General features: G+C 54.5%; 6 protein-coding genes across 6 annotated transcripts; 3 read left to right on the forward strand and 3 right to left on the reverse strand.

The window, feature by feature from the left end:
• Nucleotides 1–1328: 1328 nt before the first annotated feature.
• Nucleotides 1329–2099, forward strand: PG986_011140 (uncharacterized protein; the record flags this gene model as incomplete). The annotated part of the gene is made up of 1 exon (XM_066847362.1): nt 1329–2099. The coding sequence occupies one exon, from the start codon at nt 1329–1331 to the stop codon at nt 2097–2099; it is 771 nt and encodes a 256-aa protein (XP_066696853.1).
• A 555-nt stretch (nt 2100–2654) lies between these two features.
• PG986_011141 (uncharacterized protein) lies at nt 2655–4649 on the forward strand (the record flags this gene model as incomplete). The annotated part of the gene is made up of 3 exons (XM_066847363.1): nt 2655–2844; nt 2915–3119; nt 3248–4649. Coding segments are annotated over 3 exons (1797 nt in total), but the record flags the coding sequence as incomplete, so codon positions are not given.
• Nucleotides 4650–5137: 488 nt separating this feature from the next.
• On the reverse strand, nt 5138–6996 carry PG986_011142 (uncharacterized protein; the record flags this gene model as incomplete). Its single annotated transcript, XM_066847364.1, has 5 exons — nt 5138–5260; nt 5362–5685; nt 5756–5992; nt 6071–6134; nt 6200–6996. 5 exons carry the CDS (start codon nt 6994–6996, stop codon nt 5138–5140), a joined length of 1545 nt encoding a protein of 514 aa, XP_066696855.1.
• A 1153-nt stretch (nt 6997–8149) lies between these two features.
• Nucleotides 8150–10040, reverse strand: PG986_011143 (FAD dependent oxidoreductase-domain-containing protein; the record flags this gene model as incomplete). The annotated part of the gene is made up of 3 exons (XM_066847365.1): nt 8150–9391; nt 9516–9698; nt 9768–10040. The coding sequence occupies 3 exons, from the start codon at nt 10038–10040 to the stop codon at nt 8150–8152; spliced, it is 1698 nt and encodes a 565-aa protein (XP_066696856.1).
• Nucleotides 10041–10626: 586 nt separating this feature from the next.
• Nucleotides 10627–12453, reverse strand: PG986_011144 (uncharacterized protein; the record flags this gene model as incomplete). The annotated part of the gene is made up of 2 exons (XM_066847366.1): nt 10627–12038; nt 12120–12453. The coding sequence occupies 2 exons, from the start codon at nt 12451–12453 to the stop codon at nt 10627–10629; spliced, it is 1746 nt and encodes a 581-aa protein (XP_066696857.1).
• A 2291-nt stretch (nt 12454–14744) lies between these two features.
• PG986_011145 (uncharacterized protein) lies at nt 14745–16358 on the forward strand (the record flags this gene model as incomplete). The annotated part of the gene is made up of 3 exons (XM_066847367.1): nt 14745–14917; nt 15006–15171; nt 15219–16358. 3 exons carry the CDS (start codon nt 14745–14747, stop codon nt 16356–16358), a joined length of 1479 nt encoding a protein of 492 aa, XP_066696858.1.
• Between the last annotated feature and the right edge of the window lie 394 nt (nt 16359–16752).

Genomic DNA, 16752 nt, shown 5'->3' on the forward strand with positions numbered 1-16752 from the left:
TTTATCCCTCGATGAGATGCCTTTACTGGCTTGAAAACCCAGGATCAAAGATGTACTCGGATTCGTATTTAGATTTGGCCTATTCTTGGATATCATATATCGTGGGCAGCGGGTTCCTAAGCCGCCCGCTTTGTTGTCCGCTTGTTTGTGCCAAGGGGCCAAGGAGGAGAGAGGCGTTTGGTGAGTCGATTCATGCATAAGTAGGTACTTGAACTTGGTGGTGGTAGTACAAGGAAACGATGCATTTACCCGCATTGGCGATCCAAAATTTCACTGTCATCTGAGCTGTTCAACACAGTGCACCGGCCTACTCGCCATCATATCTATGTTTTCTCAAGGCACATCATAACTGTCTCCTTAACAAACAGTCAAAAGGTCTCCAGTCACTGTAGGCTGTTGAAATTCTGGACACTGGAATAACTTCTCATCCGTGAGCATGACTGAATCGAACGAAAAGGCGAATGCCCCTGCTGGGGACTCATCCTCTATGGCTGACCCTACGACCACCCAGAGCCAGCCGGTCTCGGCACCGTTACCCCGGGGCTTCAATCTTATCGCGATACTCGGGACGCTCATGCTTTGTTGCTTCCTTGCTGCTCTTGACAGCACCATAGTGGCGACAGCATCTCCACCATCAGCCAAGCTGTTGGAAGCCTGAGCGACGTGGGATGGTACGGATCCGCCTTCCTTCTTCCGTAGGCAACCTTTCAAGGAACGTGGGGTAAATTGTATACCGCCTTCGACCTCCTATGGGCCTTTGCGTCATCCATCATCATCTTTGAGACAGGCTGTGTCCTCTCGGCTGTCGCACCCAGCAAGCGCGGTCGTCATTGTAGGACGCGCAGTATCTGGCGTTGGTGCGTCAGGCATACTCGGCGGAGTCTTCACCATCATAGCCTTCATAACAAGCGAGGACTGGCGTCCTGTGTGTATCGGCATCATTGGTGTTACCTTCAGCTGCGCGAGCGTCGCGGGCCCCTCTCATCGGCGGGGCGCTTACCAGTCGCGTTTCCTGGCGCTGGGTTTTCTGGATCAATCTCCCCATCGGCGGGATCGCACTTCTGGCCCTGTTCGTCTTCTTCAGGACGCCCAAGCATTCCAAAGGGCTACAGGAGGCAAGGCGGCAGAACTGGTGGTCCGTCCTGGTCGACCTGGACTTCTTCGGCATCGTGGTCGTGACCGCCGCTATGGCCTGCTTCATACTGGCGATGCAATGGGGCCAAGTAACCAGGCCATGGGGATCGGCTTCTGTAATTGCATTGTTAACTTTATCCGGCGTTCTTACAGTCGTCTTTTGGCTGAATGAGGCCTTCATGGGAGACCACGCCATGGTCCCATTACGTCTGCTCAAGCGCTGGCCGGTGTGGCCCAATTGCGCATATACATTCATGGTGTCTGGACTGTACTTTACGCTGGTTTATTTCTTCCCTATATACTTCCAAGCCGTACGGGACTCGAGCGCCGTGGAAAGCGGAATCCGCAACATCCCGCTGATCCTGGGGGTGTCCCTTTTCACGATTGTGTCAACTTCACTCATGGCCAGGACGAGGCAATGGATGCCGCTTTTTGTTGTCGGGGCTCTCCTAATGGTTGCTGGATCTGCCTTGATCCTGAACCTAGGTCGTGCCTCGCCTGCGAAAGAATGGATTGGGTTTCAAGCACTCGTCGGCATCGGCGTGGGCATCTCCATGGAGATTGCCTTGGTCGCCAACCAGAAGAACCTCCCCTTCGACGACATCCCGGCCACAATCGGCCTCACCATGTTCTTCGAGCTCGCCGGCGGCGCCGTCTTCGTCTCCGCGGGCGAGGCCATCTTCGCCAACGGGCTGCTGGCGAGTTTACGCCGGACGGCCCCGTCGCTGGACGGCGCAGGTGCGCTGCACTACGGTGCACTAGACATCGGCGAAGCCTTCGGTGCGGAGGCAACCCACGTGGTCGACTCGTATATGGTCGGCTTGAGACAAACGTTTACTATGGTGCTCGTCTGTGCTACCGTGACCGCTGCAATTGCTCTCATGGTCGTGATGTACGAGTACGTGCTGAAAATAGGGGACGGACGGGTATTAGGGAGAGAGGCCAGCAACGAATACCGAGTGTAACTTCATACCTTACTTAGATGGACTAGAATCTGGAGCACTGCACCATTTCACTGTGTAAATGCATGTCCTAGAAGGGTCCCATGAACGATACCCTCCAGAAGTCTTTAGTTTGTGTAACCTAGCATGTACAAATACATATATGTAAGTAGGTACAACTAAGAAATACACACAGTACCAGCTTACGGTTTGTGGGGCATTCATTTCAATGTTACAAACTGGAAGGCATTCCTACTTACATGTACCTTACTTGGCAGGCAATGCAGGTAATCCAGTCATCCGCGGAGGCGTGGGATTTTACGCAAGTTGTGACTCATGCCGAGACTGCTTTCCCCGGTTCGCTCTGAACTTACCCTAACAGCATCCACGACTTCATTCAACTAGCATTGGTACTTACTTAGGTACTGACTCCCGACTTGTGTTCTCCCTCAGTGAGAACCATTCCAGCATCGAACAAATACCCAGTCATGCCTGCAGCCGAGCTTGTCCTCCTTCATTTCAACGATGTGGTAAGCAACCTTGTCGAAATGATAATACCCAATACTGAAATCTCATCAGTATCACATATCGAAGCAAGAAATTATTGCCAAGTTCTTGACGCAGTTGCAAGCGTACCGTGAGAAAAACAAGGCATGCACACCCTTCACCGTCTTCTCCGGCGACATCTTCTCTCCGTCGCTCGAAGCGTCGATTCTAAGGGGAGCCCACATGCTGCCACTTTTGAAAGAGCTACAAGTTGAACTGGCTTGTTACGGAAACCATGGCGAGTATCCTTTCCACATTGCAATTACGACAGCCATAATAATCCCATCTGGCAGACTTTGACTTCGGAGGCCACAGACTTCGGGAGCTCACTGCACATACAAACTTTCCATGGTTACTTTCCAATGCGTTCCATGTAGCCCATCACGACTCTTCCGGGGGCAACCATGGGCTGACAAATACCCTTTTTGCCGGGGCTCAGAAATACCATATCGCGACACTTCAAGGATTTAGAGTCGGCTTCTTCGGTCTTGCCGGAACGTAAGTGAAAACCCCAGTTGTAGTATCAGGGGTCTTTTTGGATGAAAGTCCCGCCAGCGCCTTTCTGTTCCCCGGTTGAGTGAGGCGCTTCTTTCCAGCTGACAACAGATGATGTAAATGAACAACAGGGACTGGCCATCCAACTGCCGGGAACTTCCACGCTGCGTCATTGAGAATCCGATTGAGAGCGCGCGGTCATGCACGCGCCACCTTCGTCGCGTCGCCGGCTGCGATTTCGTTATCGCCGTCACGCACATGCGCCTTGCGGAGGATGTTGAGCTGTCCGAAGCCCTTGGGGGCGATGGCGATGCGGCGATGGCTAAAGACGAGCGGCTCGATCTGATTCTTGGTGGCCACGACCACGACTTGCTTCGGCGGTACGGAGGAGACCTTAAACGTTACTCAGCCCGTGCGAAGGACCCTCAAGTATTAGATTGCCGTTATCCTGATGTTGCTGCTGATGGCATCGACGGGATGGTCCCGAAAGCCCACGGTGCCGTTCGCATTGTCAAGAGCGGCACGGACTGGCAAGGCCTATCCTGCGTGACGCTGCAGGTCGATCGTCGCGCTGTTGCCGGTAGTGACAGCGACGGCGCCTCTGAGGCTGTTCTTCAATCCGTGACGATCGAACAGGTTGCCGACATGTCGCGCGCGATGGTGAATGATCATGCCGCGCTGGAGGAAAACTGGCAACGCGTAACCGAGTGCCTTCAAGGCGTCCACCAACAGATCGATGCGCTTGGAGCCGATCCGCTGGTCCACACGGCGGTTCCGCTCCAAGGCGTTGGCAGCATCATCCGGTCGCAAGAGTCCAATCTCGGTAACATGGTCGCAGACATGGTGCGAGCCTTCTACGACGTCGACATAGGCTTCGTAAACAGCGGTAGCATTCGCTGCGATAAGGTTATCCAAGCCACCATCGGTTCCGGCGCGGCATCGCCGCTCACTGTGCGAGATCTGATCGAGATCCTACCGTTCGACAACACAATTGTCGTGAAACGGATCACAGGAGACGTCCTGCTCCGTGCTCTAGAGAATTCCTTCTCCGATGCACATACCAATGGGCGGTTCCTTCAGTATTCTGGGCTCCGGTTGGTGGCGGACTGGTCGAGAAGAGAAGGTAGCCGCATTCTGGAAGTCTGGCAGTGCCCTCGGGGCGCCCATGAGGAGAGGCGCATATATCCCGGAGACGGGCAGAAGCTAACCGTTGCCATGGTCGCATTCATCGCGGACGGGTTTGATGGTTACGCATGCTTCCAAGACCAAGAGACGCTGGTCAGTGAGGAGGCTGGGTTTACCGATACGCAGTTACTTCTGCGCACGCTGGGGTATCGGTACGGCGACGAGAACAAAAAGGAGCATGGGCACAGCATGAGAGAAGGCGACGAGGGCGTGGAATTGGATGAGATGCGCTTCAAGCGTGCCCGGGACGCTATTTCGCGCCAGTCGTCGACTGTCGACGGGCTGTCAATCGTGGCCCCCACAACAGAAGGCCGCATAGAGACGCGGCACGGCAGCAGGCTGGCATGATCACTGTGTGAGTTTCGATACTCACGGCAATTGGGCTCAATCTTACCCCGTTTAGCAGATCCAAGGTTTAGTCTAGTGCTAGTAGAGAGGGAGACCAATGCCAAAGGCCTGAGATGAACATAGCTAGGCGCATGTGGTTATAGACATTTAATTTAACCCCTTCTGATTTCGATTCATGCAAGTCAAGGAAGTGAAGAACATACTTAAGGCTCCACTGAACCAACGCGGGGTGGTAGCGGGAGGCGGGTAACAGTGGATTTGCTCGCACTAAACTTATGCCTTAGAGCCTAAAGCAGCTAAACTATCTTCTACAACCCACTGAAGCCCACTGAAGAAGCTTCGAATGCGCCTTGGGCCAAACCATTAAGCCATCGAGGATCAAGGAAAATTGTAAATTACCTGGTATTTCCCCCTTCGCTTATTCCGATGAACCCTTCTGCTTCAGTTACCTTCTCCCCCAACATCATCCCTTCTCCATACAGACTCGCCTACTCCATGCCCACAGCTTTCGTAACGCGCACCATCAAACCCGAGTCACGGAAGAGGGCGTAGCTCTCGGAGCGCAAGGGGTGTTGGGGCTCCAGAAGCTGGAAATCGAATTCCCGCAACAGCTGCATGCCGGTTAGCAACATGTCGCTCCTCGTCACATCACACACACACACCACCACACGCGGATTATGAGTTACAAGCGTGATTGGGACAAACAACATACCTGGAAGTAAACCTTGTGAAACTCCATGAACGCGAGCGGCTTCCCCGCGCACATGAAGCGGCCGTGCCCGAAGTTGAGCTCAACGTTGCGGCGCATGGCGGCGAGCGCGGCCGGTGAGGGCAGGTCGAGGAAGCGCTCGGGGCGGAAGACGTCGGCGTCGGGGCCGAAGAGGCGCGTGGACCGCAGGATGGCGGCGAAGTTGATGGCGATGGAGGTGCCGCCGGGGATGAAGCGGCCGTCGATGGTGTCGCCGCCGGCGGGGACTTCTTTGGCTTGTTGGCCGGTGGTTACAGGGCGCATGCGGAGGCCTTCGTAGAGGACGGCCTGTCGTACTCGTGAGTTATGAGGAAAAAGAGAAGGAAAGAGAGCGTGTTAGCTTCCAATCTCAACGTACCTGGAGATACGGCAATTGCTTGGCCTCGGCTACCGTGATCACGGGGCTCGAGGCCCGACCTTCGCGGATCGCGGCGCGGATCTCCGCCTTGAGCTTCTGGTACACACGGGGGCAGGATAAGATGTATAACATCGTTATGCGAATGGCGGAGGCGGATGTGTCGGACCCGGCAGCAAACATGAAGAGCGCCTCGCTTTCACATTCCGCCTGTGTCAGGCCGTGGTTGATGAACGACCCCTGGGAAATGAGAAAGAGAGGTAAGTCAATCAGTAAATGAGCCATTTCTATATCACTCGATCAAGCGTGTTCACTTACCAGCATATCCGACTTGCCTTCCTGAACCTGACCATATCGGGATCGGACAACATCGTTGGTGACTCTGTATCATCATATAAGCTATGGAAGGGTATAAGGGGGTGTAAAACTTCAGAGGTTATGACATACTTCATCAGCGGCCCCATGCCTGACTTGTCCGTCTCACGAGGACCGAAAAGCCTCAGGCCAAGGGGAGAATAGAGAATACGACGGATCCAAGGGACATCGGTCGTAAGACCCATCTTGGGCACGTGTTCGCCCAAGACCTCATGGAACTTATAAGGGTCCGAGTTCTTCGCGCAGCACCCGAACTCGCTCCCAAGGGCCACTTTGGAGATAACGTCCAGGGTGAAGAACGAAATCACGTCGATAAGGGGCATAGTGCGGAAGACGCCCTCCTCAGGTGTTGAAAGGTACGTCCGGCGAATCAGGGCTAGTAGATTCAAGATTTGCTGGTCGACGCATTGCTCCAGGTGCGGCGTGTCGCGGCCGCTGTACGCGGGCGCCAACCGGGCCTTCATCTTATCGTGCTCGATCGGGTCCCGGACCATGAACATGGTGCCGTGATACGGGTTCAGGCGGTGCCCGTCGACCCACTCGGACTTGCTGTACATGCTCTTGGTGTTGGACATGCGCTTCACGAGCTCCGGGTCCGACGTCGTGAGCGCGTTGGGTCCGATGCGGGCCAGGCTGCCGTACTTGTCGCTTATGCCCAGGTACACGGCGTGAGCTTTCCCGCTGTAAGCCACCCAGCCGACCCAGGCCGACGTCAGACCGGTGTACCATGGCCCGGGAATGTGTCTTAGGCGGTACCAAGAGACGAAGGTCGCTACTATAAACCAAAAGGCTAATAGCCCGGCCACAATACAAGCGACACTGCTGGCATCTCTGTCGCCAATGTTGAGCGGCATACGTGCGATAGCCATTGCCGTCTTCTTCTGCTGAATCAGGTTGAGAGAGCAGTTGATTGCCTACCTACCCCTCTGGGCATGCTCTCTTATAAAGCATTGTTTCGCGTAGATCCCCACTACTTACCTTACGCAAAGAGACCGGTGGTAACCACCCATATGGTTTACCCCTGCTCAACCTGTCAAATTGGTGGCTCCTCCCGACTGCCACGCTGGTGCTTAACTGGCTCCCCTCCGGTACTTGCAGGGTGGGTGGTGCAGTAGATACGCCAGTAGCTCTACTGTATGGGGGGATACCGCTACTCTCTCTTCCTCTTTCTCACACACACACTCTCTCTCTTTCTCTCTCTCTCTTTATCTCTCATCCGTCTCCAACTTCCGACAGCTGCAGGTATACATACATGGGTGGTGTGGCATCCGACGAATGAGAGACGCCGGTTTCGCGTCTCGGCAGGTCCACTAAAAGGAAGAACCACATGCTTCAGTTGCGTTGAGGCTACGGCACAGCGCAGGCTGATCGCGCTTCCCATCTCTGCAAGAGAAAGAATGGGGTCCGGAGAGACTACGCCGGAGGAACTGCTGGCGGACTTTCCTCAAACATCTTATAGATGACGCTATACTCCATATTTGGTCCTTCTGGTCAGACCCTTGACAAAAGAAAAAAAAAAAAAAAAAAAAAGCAGTCAATGACAACCAGACAACCGCTTTAGTTTGTTAGTCCAGTCTCCTTCTCGTATCCAAAGATGTGGGCTGGTGGGCGGCTTGGAGACTTTACCAAAAGGGCGATACTATTACTGTATTATAGATGCAAGGGATGATCAGTGAGCTCAGCCGATACCCTTACTTCCGAAGCGAGCCAAGTGTACACGGTGTCAATGCAAGGGGATCTAGTCAGACTTGCCGGTATAATTGCGCGGAATCACGGCGCGGGCGTGGTGGCTGGAGCAGCGCCAACGGGTTGGCATGTTTGACCACAAGACCGTTGCTTATTACGTGGGGTGCTTGCAGTGTGACTTTCAAATGAAGCATGATCGACTGGTCTCGGTCCTAACCCCAGGAACCAGTAGTTTTGAGAGAAAGCGAATTTCATTGCGGTGTGCACATCAAGTGAGGTATCTAACTGCCTTGGCTCCGAAGGAAGCGAGCTTCAGGCTGGCTGGCTTTGAAAATATTACACAGGTCGTGACTCGAGCCAAACACCACTGTTGCCGTTTTGCCCATCACGACTCGTCCAACCCCCATCTCGGCTCGCCTGATCCCGTAATCCGTCCAATCTCTGCTGCGTGAGCTGATACACATCCGGCAATCCGGTACTCCCCCACCCTTCCCCCGTCATCAATTTGACCAGCCCCGGCGCCGCTGTGAAGATCCGCGCCATGCCGTGCCCACAGTGACCTGCACACACCCACTGTCCTGCCCTCTGTTTACCGGGCATCTCGCCCACGAACGGCACGCCGTCGGCCGCGACGCCGATGATGCCGCTCCACGAGTACTCGTACCCGGCGCCCGGCCCCAGCCCGTCGTCCCCGGCAGACTCGCGCCACCCGTCGAACTGCGCCTCGGCGAACTGGCGCACCTCGTCCGTGACCAGTCTCGCCGCCGCCGTGCCTTCACTATCACCACTACCGTTTCCCGCCGAGGAGAACGAGAGCCCGTCGTCGACGCACCGCCGGTCCGCCGCGGGCTGCGCGGCGACCCACGCGTCCAGCTTGAGCTGGCCCGGATTCGAGCCGCCGACCATGACGACGCCGTCGGCGCCGTAGCGCGGGTTGATGCTGAACAGCGACCCGTCGCGCAGCAGGACGCCATACGAATTGCGCAGGGCGCCCGAGCCCGCGAATTTGAGGGGCGGGATCACCTTGTTGCACATGTGCGGCTTGGGGCGGATCAGGCCCCGGAGAGAGGGCTCGTAGGCCGGCAGGTACGCGTTGGAGGCGTGGACGACGTCGACGCACGCGATGGCGCCGCGGTCGGTGTGGACTGCCCAGCGGTACTTCTTCGTCTCTTCTCCATTCCCCTTCTCCGTATCATTCTGTTTCGTGTCGTCATCATAAGGACTCACCCTCCGCACCGGCGTAAACGTCTGCAGATTCACGCCCGCCGCCAAATTGACCCCCATGACGTGCGCCACCAGCTTGCGCGGCTGCAGCGTCGCGGCCGGCCACGCGTAGCAGGCCTGCGCGTCCGCGAGGCGGGTGATCCGGCGGGCCTCCGCCGGGTCCGCCGTCACCTTGATGTGGTCGACCTTGCCGCCCGCGGCGCGGTAGCGGTCGAAGACGTCGCGGGCCAGCGCGGCCGTCTCGGGGTCGAGCGGCACGTCGAGGGTGTCGCCGACCCAGAGGTCGCAGTCGACGTTCTTTTCGCGGATGTAGGCGACTAGGGCTTCCCAGGTGTCTTGTTCGTTTTGCAGGATCTGATGGATAAAGTCAGTAAGTGGATGTACCACTTAGAAAACAGGGTCGGAGAGGGATAAAAAGGGAAGAGGCGGGGCTGGAGATCTGTAGGTTAAGCAGGGAAAGAAAGGACCTCTTACTTACCTTCATAGCCTGCTCAGCACCAAACTGCTTCTCATACTTCCCGAACCCCCTCCACTGGTCTGGTTTGCAGTGTCCAGCATTCCGCCCCGTAGCGCCCGAGCAAAAGTCCCGGGCCTCGAGCACAACCACACTCTTATCGGGCCAGGTCTCCTTGTGATACTTGGCCACGAGCGTGCCTGTAATCTAGAGAAAACAGATTGATTAGCCGGCTGAAAATACGATACCACAACTGTTCAGTCCCCTTAGACTTACACCACTTCCAATAATCACCGTGTCCGCCGTCTCCGGGAGCTGCTCCGTCGTCCGGTGGCTAATCAGCTTGTCACAGCGCACCTGCTGCAGCCAGTAGGACAGCGACTGCCCCTTGGGCCTCGGGAACCCCCACTGCCCCGCACCACCACCCACTGCCTCCTCCCCGCCGCCAATGGCCTCGTCCACATTGAGAATAGCATCGGAGCCCGGCTTCGTGACGCCAGTGACGAGCTTCGCATGATCTGCTGGTGATGCTGTTTGGTTCTCGGCCATTTTGTTGGCTTGCCGTAGGAGAATCGATGTAAGAGAATGGGATCGTCGCGTCTTCACAGATGTCAAAGGAGTAAGCGGCAAGATAGAGCGAGCATGGGTGTAATGTCATTTACCCATGTCTGAGTGCGCAGACTTATATAGCTGCTGCCATCCCACATCTGAGCGTTATCAGCCGGAGCTACATCCGAAAGGAACCCGCTCTGCATGCCGATCTGCGGAGGGGTGGAGCAGGGGGACAGGGGCCAGCCTATTCGTCGACGACTAGGCTGACTTGATAGAACTGGGGAAAGAGTCGATGACACCATCACAATGTCACAGCATGACAATCGTTGGACATCAATCATGCTCGTACAGTTTCCTGGGCATTCTAATATCTCGAATATTGCGTCAGTCGTGGTTAATAAATGGATGTGATACGCCCCAAACGCGTGGCAGCATGCCTTGTTGTAAGGCTCAGGGGCCATAGCAAATGGCAGTTGAATAATGAATCGATTTGAACACCTTATTCGGTTCAAGTAATTAGCCTACTAAGGTCTTACGCTGAAGTGATATCCCAGATTATGGACTGCCCCAAGTATTCACCCCTTTACTCAGGCGATCCAAGACTCAGAATATCCAAACCACCCTTGATCTCACTCTTGGGGGGCATCTTGTGGCGCCTCATCAGCTCGGCTGCCTGGGCCATGACAGGATCCCGTCCCATGCTGGCCAGAGCGACAACTGTCTCGCCCTTACAGTAGTAAGCGACAAAGTTCGCCTCCGCAGGGTTACCGTTCAGGATGAGGTCATCGTAACCGTTGGATGTGTTTCCACAGTAGCGCAGCTGGGCTCCCAAAGCAGACCAGAAGATCGGAGTGAAGAACTCCGGCTTGATCGAAGGGTTGACGATGTGGCCTGCCACAATACGACCGGATTGTTGAGCGACGTTCCAATGCTCAATACGCGTGTACTTGCCCTCTCCACCAGGTCCCTGGTAAGGGAACGATGCGATATCTCCAATGGCGTAGACATCCTTCAGGCCAACCACCGAATATTGCTCGTCAGTCTTCAGCGATCCGTCCTCCTCAAGTCGGACGACCTTATTCTCGCTCAGGTATTCAGTAGATGGTGAAACACCAATGCCAAGAACAACGAGATCTGCATCCAGCTTAGTTCCATCCTTCAAGACTACAGAGCCGACCTTGGAGGGGTCTGAAGATGATGGCTCGGCCTTGTCAACGCTAGCACCCATGTAGAACTTGACACCCTTGCCCTCGAGGCTCTTCTGGAGGCCGGCGCCGACTTCCTTTCCGAGAACACGCTCCAGAGGGGTGTTTTCCATTCCGACGACGGTGACAGTGTTATCCGCAGCTACGCAGTTGGCGAGTTCCATACCAATGAAACTGCTGCCAACGACGACGATCTTCCTCCCCTTATCGCCGATAGCAGTGTTGATTTCCTTGGCATTCTCGATATTTCGAAGCTTGAAGATGTTGCCAAGCACCTTGAAACCCTGCAGGGGAAGATTCCGGGGAGTGCCACCGGTGGCCAGGACCAACTTGTCGTAGCCGAACTTGCCGCCGGCCTTGGTGGTAACCTCCTTGGAGCCGAAGTCGACACCAGTGACCTCTTGCTGAACAACGTCCACGGAGCCTGTCTTGAACCACTCATCATCTCTCCACTGTAGCTTGGACGCGTCGGTCATCAGAGCCTTGGACAGCTTGGTTCGGTCGATGGGGAGCACGCCTTCGTTTGTGATCATGGTGATCTTTCCACCGTAGCCCTTTTCGCGAAGTCCCTGGACCAAGCCAAGACCTCCACTACCTCCTCCCACAACGACGATCTTCTCGGACTTGGTAGCAGAGGTGCTCTTCAGGTTGGGCTGGCGTCGGCCCGCCTTGATGGTGGCCTCTTCGCCTTGTACGTAGACGGCTCCGTCTTTCTCGATGACCTTGAATACTGGCAGGGAATCCAGGGCAGGGGCGTCCTCGACGTCGCCGGTCTTGCCGTTGAAACAGGCTGTATGTAACAATCATATGTTAGACGGTGGCAGTCAGGAGCAGACTTGCTCAATTGATCCTATGCAAGAAGAAAACATACCTCCGTGCCACGGGCAAGTGATGCGACCAGACTTGGTCATGACGCCCTTAACCAATGGTGCGCCATAGTGAGTGCACTTGGGGCCAAGTGCCTGGAGCTTGCCACCGACATTGGCGAGGAGGACCTTGCCTCCCTCAATGCCTTCTACTTCTGCCTCCTGCTTCTCTCCGGGCTGGAGGGACAGCGAGGAGATGTCCTTGAGCTTGAATTCGGACATGGCTCGAGTCTGGAACGTGAATATGGAATTACGCTTCTGGGCAATGAAGAAGTTGCTAGGCTTCACGGTGGCTCGCGCAATTACTGGCCGCAAGAGTAGTGGTCTTGCAGAATTCATGAAGGTAGAGGGGGGAAGTGAATTCGCGAGAACGATGGGCGAGAGTCAACAAGGTATTGGTGGGAAGGACAGCTTCTCCGCTCTTCAGATCGTTCAATCATGCGATACCAGTACTTGAGAGATGGCTGGAGAGTAACCTAATACTTCGGCAATGACCGTTTGGTTCTTTTGACAGCGCGGTGAATTGATAGGTAGAGTCGCTGTAGAGTTATCTCCCAGGTGCATGACTGTTCCTGTAGCTAGCCAGTAAAACCGCTGTTTTTTGCATGTCGTAATTGAGCCGGCCAGCAACATCTACGCGTAATCTGAAGCTTCTTAGTGGTCAGGCCTTATTGATAGCTCCCGCAAGTGACGGGCTAGTGACATCACCAAACTGCCCCACCGGCAGTTACGCTGGCCATAGCTCCTTATGTTGGACATTGAATCGATCCGGGAGCCGGTCCAGTCAGCACACTACATGTATGTACACATGTGTTACAAACCACTTGCATTGAATCCAAACCGAACTTTCGCTGAAGGTCCATCAAAGTAGCCGTTGTTGGTGAAGGAAATCTCAACTGCTCGTTCTGGTATCTCTTTAGCAGTGCTGACACTTGCTACTGCGACATGCCTTCTCCGCGAAGGATGCCAATTACCCCGCACTAGCTTGAAATCGGGCGCCGATCCAGCAAGTAAGCACCGACAAACGCTCGCAACTTTCTATCCTTTCGTGATTGGAGGACAGAATGGAGGGAGTAGAAGCATCTCAATGTAGGTGCAATTGGGTCTTCAAGTGCAATGGTGGGCATGGAGAAGGTATGCAGTCCTCACGCTGCGGCCGTGACCTGATCGACCTGGTTTGGAACGCCCGGCATAATTGGATTTGGGATTGTGCTTTCTAGACTTGCCCTCGTTGTAGCTGTGCTCTGCTCCTCCTCGTCCTGTTTTGCCTAATCCGTACGCCAGCCAGCTTTCGGTGGTATTGAAGTAACGTGTAGTTCGCTTGAATCAACCACGGCGATGCTCTCAGGTTCTACCGTTGGATCAGCCGCGTTTACGCAGGTCAGGCGGCAACTGTAGCGCGCTATTCGGAAATTAGTAAAGATGTAAGTAGTCCCTGGTCCCACAAAGGCACCAGCCCTGGCGAGCTGAATATCAAAAGGTGGTACTAGTACGTCAACAAGTTCATATGCCACTCTGGCTCAAGTAGGGTATATATTGTTATTTGATACGAAGTGCCTGGCTATGATTCCCGACTGTACCCCTACCTCGAGTCTTCGACAGTTCCACGGAATCGATTAAGATTACGCATCTAGAGTTACTCCCTGGGGCTCGAATGCGAGGCCGCCACCGTCGTAAAAAAGAACCAGCAAACGCCACAGACGAGGCTTATATGTTAGTAAGAAACCGAATACAAACGCTAGACAATTCATCCACCACCTGGCATGGCAACCGATCGGACTGAGATTGTAGATCAGCTGAAACACATACGTAAAATTAGCAGTGTATTCACAAACAAGATGTGGAAGACGGCCAGGCATATTCGGTCTATCGTTGATAAGATCCGGCCCAACCGCAGTGGGCAGTAACCCGCCCAACTACCGAGACCACATTGGCAAAATGGAGGAGGGTTGGGGATGTGGGCAGGGCATGGGTGGTCCCTGGGGATTGCAGGGGTGTCGTGTCTACTGGGCCAAGGACCGTCTTTGGCTTAATGTAGGATCCGAAGAGATATTACCTAGGGAAGCCACGCCACACCGACTTCGTCAAAATCGACCAAGCCAAACAAGCGACACAAACTGACAACATCTTCGATCCCCCAGTTGCCATTTTCCGAAACGATCATCGCCCAACCTTCACTTCTCAACTGCTGGTGCTTGGCTCTTGCATCCCCGCGGGCACCCTGGTGACCGGGAGGCCTGCCGAACGTGACTGGTGGTTGCATTGACCGCGAAGGCTGTGCAGACGCGAAGGACTCCGGATCCGAATCGATTGAAGCCTCACTTCTGAAGACATCTGGCATTGAGCATCGAGCATCAAATTTCCAGGACTCTTCTTATCGGGTTGCGTCCGTCAATATATCAGGCCAACGCCGATGCCTATTATGATCCATTCAAGGCACCATCGTCGCAAAGACAGCAACACACGTACTCGAATACAGGCTTGAGGGGGGACCCATTTGAACACTGATCGTTTGGACCGTTGCATTCCCTCCCTATACCCAAGTTCGGACTTGCGATCTGAATCAATCCGGTGGAAGCTCCATCGTTCTCTGGTAGTTGGCGTTTTGCACGCGATGAAGTGAGTGCATCATGGCACTCAACGGCAGCAAGAAAAAACCACATTCTCTCAACCATAAGGCCTGGGCGAGCGCCCAGGAATGGGAATCTCACAGAGAAACCATCACTCGGTTGTTTTGGGATGAGAACCGGCCACTACGGGAGGTGGTCGAGATCATGAGTCGAGACCATGGGTTCAATGCAACGTAAGTGATGGCCAAGCAACCAAGCCACGCAACTCGCCAAGATGGTCGGGCCCGAGCCAGCATCCTTACTTACATACTCTCCCTAAAGGCCCAAAATGTACAAGGCACGCACCCGGGAATGGGGCCTGAAGAAGAACCTTAAAGTCAGCGAAACAAGAGAGATTATTCGCCAGGCCAAACATGGAGAGATCACGGTGCCGCTCGAAATTCGCGGTCGCAAGATTGGCTCGAAGATGCTCAAAGAGAATCTCCGAGTCGCCAAGTCGTCTTCAAGCTCCGATGATGGTGCTGATGATTGGAGCGTGGTCCGCTCGGTGTCGCCCTCCCCGTGGCAACCATCATAAACCCACCAAATATACATCGCATGGCCGAAGCGGCTCTGCGGGCTATATCGGATTATTCGACTACGGCCTTTCAGTCACCAACTTTCACCTTCGCTTCCAGCAACATGACACCTTACAACTGGGGCTCGGAATCATGCACTTGGCTGCAAAGACTATGGGTTGCAGCCGACGATGTAGCCCAAGACCGAGACTCGGCTGCGAACTTCCAAAATCTTCATTACTGCTTTGACCTGTGCGTGTCAATCTTGCGACAAGAAAGCCCTGAAAGCTTAGCCGTGGCTCATGTCGCTTTCTTCAAGTTGCTGGCCGTCGGACCGGAACTCGCCAAGGTCTTCAGTCGCTTTCTCCTTGGCTTGAGCACCATCAAGAAGGGTAGGACACACCCCCTAACACGATTCTGGCTAAAATACAACGACATGAACCCCGATGAGGCGCGAATGGCGGCCAGCACTGTATCAAGGGCATACTTCGATTGTGCGTCGGCGTATCTGAAGCAATCTAGCTGGATTGTGATGTATCTGCAGTGCAACCACTCTCGCCTCCTCCACAAGCAGGGCGCCTTCCCCTTATCCGAGGTAGAGACTATCTTCGAGAAGACACTCACGAAGATGAGCAACGACATGCTCAACGCCTCCTCCCTAACGGAAATGGACTCTTTGGCACCCGACTTCCGAGCAGTGCAGATGCAGTTGGTGTTCTTCCTTTCCGACAACGGCCAGTTCTTCGAAGCGGACCAGTTACTGCAAGAAATCGGGCTCTGGTGGGAATCCAACCCGCAGAATGCTCAGAAGTATGCCGTTCTGTACTCGGTCTGGCTGATGGCGAAGGGAAAGACTTTCTACGGCCTGCAACGATACAGCGACGCACAACCTTACTTCCTGGAGTACTACAAGCTCGTCAAGGCGACCGCGGGTCTCAGCCACTCGACTGCCACGAGTGCACTGTACTGGCTGAAGGAGAACACGCTCAAACTCGAGAGTGTGTCGGCCACCAATGAAGCCAGGCTGCTAGTGAAAGTTGAGGAAGAGTACAATGATTCCTGGGGCATGGCACGAATCGTCAAGCCAGAGGCCACAGAGGAAAGATCAATGGGATGAGACGCCATTCTGGGCCAACGTATGAGTCTCGAATACTAGAACAGAGACCTACAAGTCAAGCGTCTACTTTCACTGGGAGAAACGGCATTGTGCGTTTAATCCTAGGGTGACTAGACTACCAGCCCATCTTGCCGATGTATGCCGCACATCACCGAATGCCCTGGTGGATAGATAACTGTTATCGCCACTGTCTCAAAGACAACTTCACGCCATGGTAAAGCATCACTCTTGTCTAGGTTCCTTGCCCAGACGAGAGTTGCAGTCGTGTGGTATCCTGCTAGTCCAGGCAAGGACTACCCCCATCGAGCGGGCGTTCTACCGTCAATGTAGCACATCATTCAAGGTTATACCAAGAGATGCAGACGCAAGTATCTCATGGGTTCTAATTTATTGG

Source organism: Apiospora aurea, assembly GCF_038362705.1.
Source record: "Apiospora aurea strain CBS 24483 chromosome Unknown utg000007l_segment0_segment0, whole genome shotgun sequence".
Classification (NCBI taxonomy): domain Eukaryota; kingdom Fungi; phylum Ascomycota; class Sordariomycetes; order Amphisphaeriales; family Apiosporaceae; genus Apiospora; species Apiospora aurea.